At 33.8% G+C, this 11,944-nt stretch overlaps 2 protein-coding genes across 2 annotated transcripts in view; both read right to left on the bottom strand.

Moving 5' to 3' along the window:
* Positions 1-8,544: 8,544 nt before the first annotated feature.
* LOC116006750 (probable purple acid phosphatase 20) lies at positions 8,545-10,352 on the bottom strand. The gene is made up of 3 exons (XM_031247238.1): positions 10,076-10,352; positions 8,949-9,612; positions 8,545-8,716 (listed from the first exon to the last, which is right to left on the bottom strand). The coding sequence occupies exons 1-3, from the start codon at positions 10,335-10,337 to the stop codon at positions 8,545-8,547; spliced, it is 1,098 nt and encodes a 365-aa protein (XP_031103098.1). The 5' UTR covers positions 10,338-10,352.
* A 1,188-nt stretch (positions 10,353-11,540) lies between these two features.
* Positions 11,541-11,944, bottom strand: part of LOC116006351 (probable purple acid phosphatase 20) — a 5,592-nt gene continuing 5,188 nt past the window's right edge. Inside the window, exon 4 of the mRNA XM_031246685.1 lies at positions 11,541-11,884. Coding sequence (XP_031102545.1) covers positions 11,713-11,884 — 172 coding nt within the window. The 3' untranslated portion in view covers positions 11,541-11,712. The remainder of the gene's footprint in view (positions 11,885-11,944) is intronic.

Raw genomic sequence — 11,944 nt, 5'->3', positions numbered from 1 at the left:
GGGGGGGGGGGGGGGATTGGAACAATGTAAAATGGGGTTCTCTTTCATTGTATTTCACTGCCACAACAATCATGCATGTGTAAGCATGGAAGGCGGCTCGTATAGGCAAGGATTTAATGTTCCATTCTATACACTTCCCCTTCTTCTACGTACCATCATGATTGTAAGGATAGGTGGCACAACAACTAGTTGGAAGTTGATGAGGCATTGATAAAGAGAGATTTAAATGTCAATTCAATTCATGCCGGGTGAATAAAATGTTTAGAATACAATGTGACAGATCATTCGGTTTTTGACAGACTGTCATAGGATTTTATATTTAAATACTTTTGAAAAAGAGTGCTGCAGTGATTAAACATTTTGCGCTTTTTTTGGGGTATCAAGAGAAATATACCTCCACTATTGGAGGGTGTGTTGCGGAAATCACGCAGTGATTAAACATTATGTAATTCTTTTTTGAGTATCAGGAGAAATCTGCCTCCACTATTAGAGGGTGTGTGTTGCGTAAATCACGCAGTGATTAAACATTATGTAATTCTTTTTTGGGTATCAGGAGAAATCCGCCTCCACTATTGAAGGGTGTGCATTGCGTAAATCGTGTTTTCATTTAATAGCCAGCAAACCACGCAGGATAAGGTAAATTGTACTAAGGAAAATCTTGTGCAATGAATTCAACCAAGAAAGTGTTGGCAAGAAACAAACCATCCTTATTCTAAAAGGGTTTATACCCCAAACTCGAGAATCCTTACCTGCCTTTATTTCAGACCATTGAGAGAGAAGTAAATTGTTATATATGTTTGGACAGTTTTAAGTTTTTCAATGTATTTATACATCGATGTCACAATAAGATAATTTTATATTACTTTTTCAATCAGCATTAACTATTAATCTTATTTTGAATTGATGAATCAACTGGAGTGTGTGTTATTTTACATTATGGGTACTATATACAAAATTGATCTTTCATTAAACAATAGAGGTTCACAAGTATGAGTTGGTGAGAGGAAAATGTGTTAAAAGTGAGGCCTTAATTACTAAGTTTTAATTTAGGGTGGCAATGTGGCATGATGCATGTGAATGAGTATGATGGGGGTGAATGATGGGGGGTGTGGGGGTATGAATGAGGGGCATTCTCGGGATTTCAAGTAAGGGGGCTATGATGGCGGAGCTCGGCCGTCCGAAGATTCGCAATGATGGTTTGGATTGGTTCGAACCGACGGAGGCCATCATCACCACCACAGAGCGACGCCACCCCCACCATTGATTCTCTTTTGTTTGGTTTTGAGTTTACATCCAAAAACCAAAATCTATCTTTTCCACTCACTTCAATTTGGCTTTCTTGTATGTACCCACTACTCTTGTGTGGACTAAAAGGGCATAATTGGAATCCTAATATCTGGTTTAAGGACAATAATTTCTGCCAAGACCCTATGTTCTAGTGGCACCCGATTACATTTTCATATATAAGGGGAAGGGGGTGAGTTCGAGTCTCAGTAAAGACAATATTGACTATTGTATTGTAATAGAGTCATTAACGATGCCAACAATAAAATAGACAAAACGACAATTGCTGCTGAGTATATATTATATATCATGCATTTAGCATTACAAATGGAATCAAATAATGAGGGTTAGGACAAAACCATTATTTTTAACCTATAGTTATTATACAATCTATGATGGGCATTAGTTTTACCTTATATTAATAATAAGAATAATAATAATCATAATTATTTTGCCTGGTATCATAAGATGAGCATTTTATTTTTCTACCATATAAAATTTATGAAATAATGAGGCATAAGGTAAGGATGAGTTGGGGCAAGCGCATGGGATATGAGTACATTAACGTGAAACATATATGATTTCAACGCTTTTGCCAGATGTGTTTTTATGGGTAGAAACACAACCTATGCAAACATTAATCTTAACTAGGCCTAGGTTAATATAATATAATTAAGCTACTCTCGTGTATTTCGTTCATGTACTACTCCATATCTCATTACTTATGACTTCATTTTCAGCTACCATAAATACCATTGCAATCTATTTCTATATATATATATATATATAAAGTTTATTGTTATATTTTTTTAACTGATTCATTGTTTTTTTAACTAATTACTGCAAAACTTGTATGGCAATCACCCACGAACATATGTGATTAGATTACCATTTGATTCTTTTTTTTTCTCTCTCTCTTTATTTATTTATTTTTATTTTGAGAAGAGATTTGAATCTAGATTGTTAGAATTAAGTGTTTTTTATTGCTACGCAAAAAAAAAGACTAAACTGAACTTTTCTTTCTCTTTATATTTGCTTAGCAGCAAGCTAAGCAACATATTTTGATGGCAGAATGTTAGATTTTAACTTCTATGCCCCTGCCCAACATTATCGTTGTTGTGTTGTTTATATATAAAAGTAGTACTAGCTTACTCACGAATAGTGGCTTAGTGGGAGATATTTTGCTTTTTGTGGGTAAGGAATTGGTGGCTTAGAGGCAATTTAAAAAAAAAAAAAAAAGAAGTTTGGGTGCATTTTGCCTTTGGTTCTCTTTGTCACTGATAGAAAGTGATTTTGCGTTGATTTTTTTTTTATATATGTAAATATATAAGGTTGCATTGCAAAATACGAAGTGCCAAAATTTTAACTAATAGGATAGCTAATGACAATTACTACTGTTGCTAGTAGCACATCGTTGGGGAATTTCAACCAAGTAAGTCGAACAGCTAGTTTGGTATCCACATGTTTCCAAGTATAACTCAGTATAAAAGTTATTTATTGACTTTTTCTGGTCTAATAAACTGGTCATGTAGGTACAACTTTAATTTAATTTGAAGAGGAACAGGATTGAAGAGTTGAGAATGGGAAGGATGGGCAATAGAGTAATTACAAGAAGGGATGGGGGCTATAAATTGGGTTCTGAAAATCACAATGATGGCAAAGCCAAACTAATAATGGTCTTTAGTAGTAGTAGTAATGGTTTTTCAACTCTGGCCTTAAATAAACCTGTGGTTTTTGCTGCAGCCAAATTACTAGAAAGAGAGAAAGGAAATGGGGGTTTAGAGGTGTGATGATTGTATGGGGGAGGGGAAGTAGTTTTCATAAATGAAAGGAAAAAAGGAGAAGATGGATGGGTATGGAATGCAGCAGTCATCAAAAGATTTGCATGGCCATAGATATCCAGCATTCATTCCACCCCCATTGAGTGCCCATCATAACCTTCTACAATTGCCTATCAAATACCATTATTTACTTAGCCACCTAAATCTCTCTCTCCCCTCTCTCTCTCTTTCATTTACCTCTCCATTTTTCTTTTACAAGGCTAGTACAAACTAGCTAGCTTATGTATATAGCTAGGGCCAACCTTTGGGTCTTATTATTATTATTATTTTAAAATTTTCGGTAAGAGCGAATCGAACTGTTTTTTTTTTATGACGTTAGTGCAGTGGTGGGACATCAAAATAGTTGACTGCTAATCCGTATTAGGTAGGGAACTCTCAAGTTCTTTTTTTTTTTTTATGATAATGTTAGTGGTGGGACACCAAAACAGTTGACTGCTAATCCATTTGGTGACGTGGAAAATCGATAGCCTCTACTTGAAGGTACGTGTGTACTAGGTAAATAAAAAAGATGAAATTCTTTTTCCATGTTTGGAGGAAACCCATCAATTATGGTCACTAAGGATCAAACCATTGATCTTTAGTTAAAAATGAATGAGTCCCTTCCACTTAACCACATCCTCCAGGTTAATGTATACATTACATTGATATAATATTTTATTGTCACATTATATTAAAAAAGAATATTTATTTTGTGTGCAGCAATTATCATTTATCAATTGTGGTTTGGGACCACGGACCACAAAGTGTCATTAAACTTGAGTTCACTAATTAATTAGCCCACACAATCAACTCGCCAAATGTCCAAATCAAGTACTTAAGTTCAAAGTAATTCTTGCTAATCATCTCTTATTTTAATGATAAAAGGGATTAGTATCCATTCAATTCAAGTTCAATTCTACGAGATTCACAACGTACGACTAAACACATTTACAAAGAAGTTAACATTGTTGGTGATTAAATAGCGAGTTATTATAATATATTATACACGTTGTGGCCTCTATATATTTAAAATTCTTCCCGATGAAATATGTCCTTTACTCTTTGCTCATCTTATAAAGTGATTTAGTCCTTTCTGACTTTAGTTTTTTTTTCCATCTATTATATCAAAAAATTATTATTCAATATAATTGATGAATCAAAATTACACTTTTTAAGTATCGGGAGAATTATTCTCAAAAAAAAATATCGGGAGAAATTCTTAATTACAATCCAAAATGTACATTGGGATCGGATTTGGGTCGGGTAAGTTTGGGTATAATGGGAATTGGGAAGAGTCCTCTCATATTGTAATTTTCAAAATGGACATTTATAGCCTCATGCATGACATCATCAACAATTGCAGCCATTTAAGTCTCTCTCTCCTTTTTCTGAGGTAAATTTTAATCATTTCGCATAATTCCAATCCCTGCAGGGCTAATGATGGAATTTGCATTATTCATAGCCGTGTGCATTGAACCCTACACGTGAGTTTAAATTTTTGTAATTTTTCCAAAAAAAAAAAAAAACATTATTTTATAGGGTCAATTAAACATTTGAACATAAGATCGAAAATCAAACGTAAGATTAATTTTATCCAATGTTACAGAAGGCGCTAGTCACGAACTCAGGGTGCGCCTAGCGCCTAGGCGGTCAAGCAATTCGAGTATATCATTTTCACTTTTTCATTCAGGGTTGTGAATTGCTAGATTGTTATAATCTCACAAATTAGTCAATTACATATGTTATATGCATGATTAGTTGAGTACATGACTGAAAAAATATAGGAGGAAAGCAACCGAGCAGACAAAAAAAAATCACTAAACCGAGTACAATTGAGCACCAACTCGACCAAATTGGACACTGACTCAACCTATTGGGTCGCCTATAACGGTTAGTCGGTCAACCGATTAAAAGTCGCCTAAGGCTAAAATCACCTCGGTCTAGGGGTGCCTAGCATTTAGATGACCGCCTAGACTAATTTTTACAACATTAATTTTATCACGATCGATGAGTAAAAGATTTCCCCTGTTGTTCAAGGTTGTGCTTGTCATCCATGGGCTCACAGTAGATGATGAAGCTATCCTCTTCTTTTTTTTTTTCTTTTTTTTTTTTTGTTTAATTTGTTTTTATTTGAGAAAAAAGGATAATTTAGGGGTCATAATGAGCGAAGAATCTCGAAGACAACAAAAGTTACCAAAGCAATGGAAGACAGAAGAAAATGTTTGTAATTATGTGAATACTTGATTTGAGACCATTTGCACTAAGATTAACCTTCTTTGTTGGCATGAACAGTTTCTTATCATGAGAGTTTTTTTTTTTTTTTTAATTATTAAAAATAAAATGATTTTCTCATAGTAATAAGGATTTCTTACTCTCGATAGAGACTTCTCAATATCTAATAATAATTATTGTAATTTTATATATACACAAAACAAATAAGTGAAAATCAAAGAAATATTCACATAATGTGAAAATGTGCCACACATAGTCAACACTTCAACAAAAAAGCAAAGTGTGTGTATATATATATATATATATATATATATATATATATATATATATATATATATATATACCTTTAAACCATAGGTAAACATCGTTCCCGTGTAATAACCCGTAAATCATACTATGAAATTCTATGAAATTCCTGTGCGACGAGTTTGATTGAGAGACTGTTATTAACGATAATTGAAATTCACAGTCCCTACTCGATGTGGTTGGTAATTGGATAACTTGGGTAATTATTAGCCATGTTATTTTCTTGATAGATGATGGTGATTAGAGCACGAAATAGAGTAAGATAATTACACCACTATGAATGCTTGTTTAAGTGGATTACAACTTTACTAATGGAAACTATAAATTCCCATATTACACCACATTATTGAAAAGAAATTTTGTAATTTTTTTTATGTACTTGTATGATTAAAAGAAGTTATTTATTTATTATTAGTTTTTTTTTGTTCATATTTAATTTGTTGAGTTTATCATTAATACTAAGGTTTACTTTTCTCCCAATACTAAGGTTTACTTGATTACGAGAATGTTTGTCAATATATATCCATTTTAATAATTGGGACATATTTTTTTCTTTCTATTTTTTTTTTTCACTTAAAAAGGGAATAACTTTTTTTATTTGATCCCGGCTCGGCCCCTATAGAGCCACCGCGAAGGTAAATTGCAAGTCGTGCAATTAGCCTACAGATCATATCCTAGTTTTCATGTGCGCACAAGAGATCCGATCCAGACCTTGCCTCCGTTCATGACCTTTAAGTCAAGAGATCAACCAACTACGCTAAGTCTCGGGGTAAATTATTTACTTTTATTAGGAATATATGGTATAAAAACTATAATTATTTATAATATTTATTTTAAGTAGATATACTAAAATTAAAAGGTGAAGAGCTTTTACAACACAATGGGACCATTTGTAAATATTTATGTATGTATGTATGCATGAATATATGTAATACATAGTACATGTCACACCAATTATCTATATATGGCATGAGTTTGAAAGTGTAGGATGAATATTTATTGAATAAAGTTTAAGTATGAATGTGTATGAAGTAAATCCCGTTATTATGTAAGGAGTAGTAGTCTACTAGACTACAAATCACACCAGATATGTAAATTACACTCAACAAAGGTATATTATATTAAAAGAATAAGACCTACAATAATTCAATTCTCAATTGATTGAGATTCCATTTCAAGGAACAATTAGAATAGTAATGACACTCCCAATAGATCCTTACTCGTCTAATTGAAATCTCGACCATTGAACAATAATAGACGACTCCAATCACAATTCATTTAATAGTTTCAATTTCTTTTCTAAATGTTCCCTGGAATTCAATCTCCCTACAACAAAGCCATGCTAGATTCATATACTAAGACGATACATATATACGCGGTACCATTATGGCATTATTTGTAGCACAAATATGATGTACGAGGTATGAATAGTCAAAATTTGATTGAGACTTAATACAAAAATTTAGAAAAAAAAAATACAAACTGAATGTGGACCACCAAGTTAAAGTACTAAAAAAAATTGCTTGAAATGGGTAATCGAGTTAGTGAAACATGAATCTTATATCAGAAAGTTACAGATTCAATTCTTGTCAATATTATTTTAACCTGAGACTGTCGCCAAGTGATCTTTTTATTATACATGAGCGATTGTGAGTTATTATAAATTTATAATGATTATCAATTTCTTCCGTAAGCCAAACAAAAACTTGGCATGTTAGATATTGCCCATTGGTGTATAAGCCTGATTTTATTTGACAGTGATGAACTTTTTGTCTGTGGTATGTCTTCCTTTTCTGTGGCACTTTTATTATCTTTAATTATTGTTATTATTATTATTTTCACAACGTCGACACGTCGTCGTTGGATAATTCTACAGGGCACACAGCCATGTCTAATATAGTAATATGAATCAAAGCAAAATATATATATATTGGACTTCAACTTTAGTTTCTGTTGCAGAAGTGACATGTCGAAGAAGTCATGAGTTGACACATTATATTTCTATGGCTCATACAAATGTTTTCTTTTCAAGTTAAAATTGAGTTTATCTCCTTAAAGTTATTCGGGTCTTATTCATAATGATTAATTGATACTATATATTTAGACATTTCACATACAAATTAATTAATAGAAAATTGAGTTAATTTCGAGGTCCTTGTCTTTAATGGTAATTTCAAATTTAGTTCCAGACTATCGTTTTTGTCATTTAACATCCTAGACTATTATTTTTAGATACTTTTAATCATTCTCATAACTTTTCATATTTTTAGTAGGGGTATTTTTGTCTCTTTATTTTTTTTCTTTTGTTATTTTTTTGGTTTCAACCAGTTTAATTGGTTTAGGACTTTACTAAAAATTGGTTGAAAAATATAGTTATTAAAAATTAAAATTTACCTAAAGTTATTGACATATGGTATTCCTAGTATGGTTAGCCTCTTTAGTGTGATTTGTAGACTATTACAAACATTGAAATTTACGTACTAATCCACACCCTAAATAGATTTCTCTCGTCGCTCAAAATAATTTCATTTTTTTAGTCATTAATTTTTAACTATGTTAACTAGTTAACTTGAAGCCAAAGGCCTTGTAGTCCAGCGGCATGAAGTGATCTAACTACATGTAACAGGGCCAATAATATTCAAAAAAAAAAAAAAAAAAAAAAANAAAAAAAAAAAAAAAAAAAAAAAACTACTTAACTTGAACCTTACTGGGTCAATCCACTAAACCCAAAATTACAGTATGGGCTCCATAAAAGGCTGGCTGGCATGCACAGACAATCAGAGATCATTTTCATGTTGATAAAAAGAACTGTCTATAAACATGGAAGTAATACTAGGATGAAAAAAATAATGCAGCATTTTTACTAAGTGAAATTTATTAATGCACACAATTAAGATTAATGTTATTGATGAGAAGACAAGCTCCTTATCCATACACTATCAGCTACAACTCCTTCATCATCATCATTTCTGTGCCATGTCCACCTTGCATGGCTTCCATTTACCACGTTTAGCTCTCCATGCCCAAAACTTTCTTCCCTAAACAATGATATCTTTGGTTGTGGATCTATGTACCTGCAACAATATCATCCAAATATAAATATTTAATTTACCTGGCCTCCTCCAACTTGCTAACATCAGTTCAATAAAGCAATGAACTTTTTTGTTGCTGTGTGTTTGATACTTGTAGTCTAGTGGCATAATTTTAAAAGTATTAGATAGAATTGTTATCTCTACTCAACTTTTTTGTGGAATTCACGCTTACCCTGACCTAATGTAATTCAAAATTATTATAAAGAAAACTTACTTGGTGGCAAGGCCTTCAAGATTACCCCCATCCCCAATTGTGATATACAATGGGCCACTATCATTAACTTCTTCTTTGTAAACTCGAGTGAACCGCTCGTATGCATGAACATGGCCGGCGAACACGATATCCGTTTTAGCTTCAAAGATCAAATCTTCCATGGCCGCCTTCATGTGGTCGGCATGGTACTCTCCTTGATGTGCAGTGTTGGAGTTGTACCAAGGCGCATGTACAAGCACAATCAGCCACGGAGTCTTCGTTCGGTCAACTTTTCCTAGGTCCGATTTGAGCCACGTGTGCTGCGCCGTTCCGGGCCAAAAATCGGCGTAGGTTCCCAACATCACGACATGAACGCCGGCGACATCGAAAGAATAAAATAGGTTGGAGTTGGAGCCGCTTTCCTCGTACGGCATGTGCCATCTTGCGTTGTAGGCGGTGAATGGGGTTGTGTGGACGGGTGGGAGGGTTTCATACTCGTGGTTGCCCTCCGTCACCATCCACGGCCGCCGGCGCGCTAGCGGCGCCACCAGGCGGCCGTACGAGTCCCACAGTGACTGGTTTGTCTCGGCGTAGGATAGGTCCCCCGGTAGGAGCAACATATCGTAGTTGGACTTTCCGATGCGTTCTAGGGTTGTTCTGGTCCACTCCGTTTGTCCTAAGTCACCTATTCACCAACAAAACAATCTCAAATTATGGGTAACATTTATGTAAGATGCCGATGACATTTAGAATCTTGTGGAGCCAATTGATTGGAAGGGTAACATTTATGTAAGATGCTAATGACTTTGTGGTCTAGTTCCGGTTACACCCTCATATGTGAAAGGGGGTGTTGTCCGGTTGTCCAATCACACTTAGAATTTTGTGGAGCTAATTGTTGTCCAATCAATTTGGCTGGTATTATCTCAACCTGATCCATTCTCTAATAGATAGAACTCATAGAAGTCATGTATTTGTAGCTAGGGTTTATAAGCCTAGTTTCAAACATTTCCTATCAATCTCGTTATTAGAGAGACTTAATTTACAAATTTTTTTTAACAATAATTAGAAATTATATCCTATAATTGATAACAATTGAGGTAGTAAAAGTTTGAATTTTCCTTATATATAAAAAAAATAGTTGTATGTACCTATGACGGCGAATTTGATAGGGAACCAAGATGGTGGGGTTTTAAAATTATACTCGGTGGCTCGGCCGCCGCAACGGTAGTAGTAGACGGTGCTTGGATTCAGCGGGCCGACGACGACATTGTGGATTTCGCCGGACTTGTATTGCACGTAGGTATAGTTTGTAGTACCGCCGTTTACAGAAAACCGGTAATTTCCCGGCGACGTGCCGTATTCCACTGTCGCCGGCGTGCCTGAGTCTTCCGTAATCCATGAAATCCTCATTCTATCCTTTCCGACCTCCGATATGTGCACCTGTAAAAACACAACTCATTTCAACATCGTTTTGTTTTACGAGGAATAGGGATGATCTTGTGTGACAAATACTCCATTCGACTCATTTTATGTGTCTTGGTTCAATTAATGAAATTTCATTTAAGTTATTTTTAATTCAAATTTTCAAATAAAATGGGACAAAGCGAATAGTTACCTGTTGTGGAGATGAAGAGGAATAGGGATAATCTTGAGACAGCGATACGAAAACGGTCTCCTTTGCCGGCCGGCGTTGGCAAAACAACATGAAATGGACGACGGCGATGACGATGGCGTTGGCTAAGGCAATCAACACTGCCCGGCGGTACAATCCCGCCGCCGCCATTGAGAATCACAGAGAGCTAGATTCGCGGATCTTGTCGGGGATCGATCCGAGGTTAAGCTTGTGGAATAATTTTAATTTATGAAAAAAAAACTTGCAACTAATACTATGAATTGAATTGAAAAGAGTTTTTAGATTTAAGATTATTGATTTAACATTATAATAAAGTTATATATATATGTGGGGTAAAGTTATTAGTTGGTTGAAAATTTAGAATTATATTGTTACTATGATAAATATTTATTTATGAAATACATTAGAAACATTTATTATAAATTGATAGAATCTAAAGGACGTTATTCAAGTCCTTAGCCCATACCCAAATTGGTTAATAGAAAGACATTTAAGGATTCAATCATTTACAATTTGACCACTATGGGCATGGCGGATTTGGTATAAAAAGATCTAGTTACCTATAAATCTTAATCTTTTATAACTAGTGATAACTGTAATATCAATTTTTGACACTTTTCAAATATTATTTCTCAATAATCCAAGTTGACCAAACATGTTGTTAATTAATTGAAATTTAACATATCTTACACGAATTGTTTTTAAAAATATATAATTCGTATACATTGTTAAAAATAAATTGTGTTAATTTAATGATATCATAACATAGTTTTGACATTCCGGATTTCCGGCAAAGTTAATTTTCTTTGGCCATCATTTTGAAATTTGTTTGCCATTTACATATGAAAACTCCAACAAAGTTAAATCATGTGACATCATAATAATACTATAATAATATTATAAATTAGAATAAGTGAATGCAAAATTTAAAAAATATTATAATATAAATTAACAAATTTGTATTTAAACTGTGACTCAAATTGAAATAACAATTTTTTTTATTTTTTTTTTACAATTGTTACTTGTATTATCCCACCCAAAAACATTGTCTATAAACATATATATGGAAAGAAAACTAAGGATTAGTAATGCAGAATAATTAGTAAGTAAAATGTGCATACAAGATTAATGTTTTTTGAAAATCATACAAGATTAATGTTGAGAGGAGAAGCTCCTTATCCATATACTATCAGCTACAACTCCTACATTATCATCATTTCTGTGCCATGTCCACCTTGCATGGCTTCCATTCACCACCTCTAGCTCTCCATGCCCAAAACTTGCTTCCCTAAAGAATGATATCTTTGGCTGTGGATCTATATACCTGCAACAATATCACCCAAATATCAATAATAATCAATTACCTCCCCCCCCCCCCCCCCCC

The sequence above is a fragment of the Ipomoea triloba genome, chromosome 15 (genome assembly GCF_003576645.1).
Source record: "Ipomoea triloba cultivar NCNSP0323 chromosome 15, ASM357664v1".
In the NCBI taxonomy this organism is placed as follows: Eukaryota; Viridiplantae; Streptophyta; class Magnoliopsida; order Solanales; family Convolvulaceae; genus Ipomoea; species Ipomoea triloba.
Note: the sequence above shows the minus strand (reverse complement) of the source record. Positions and strands in the feature narration are given on the sequence as shown.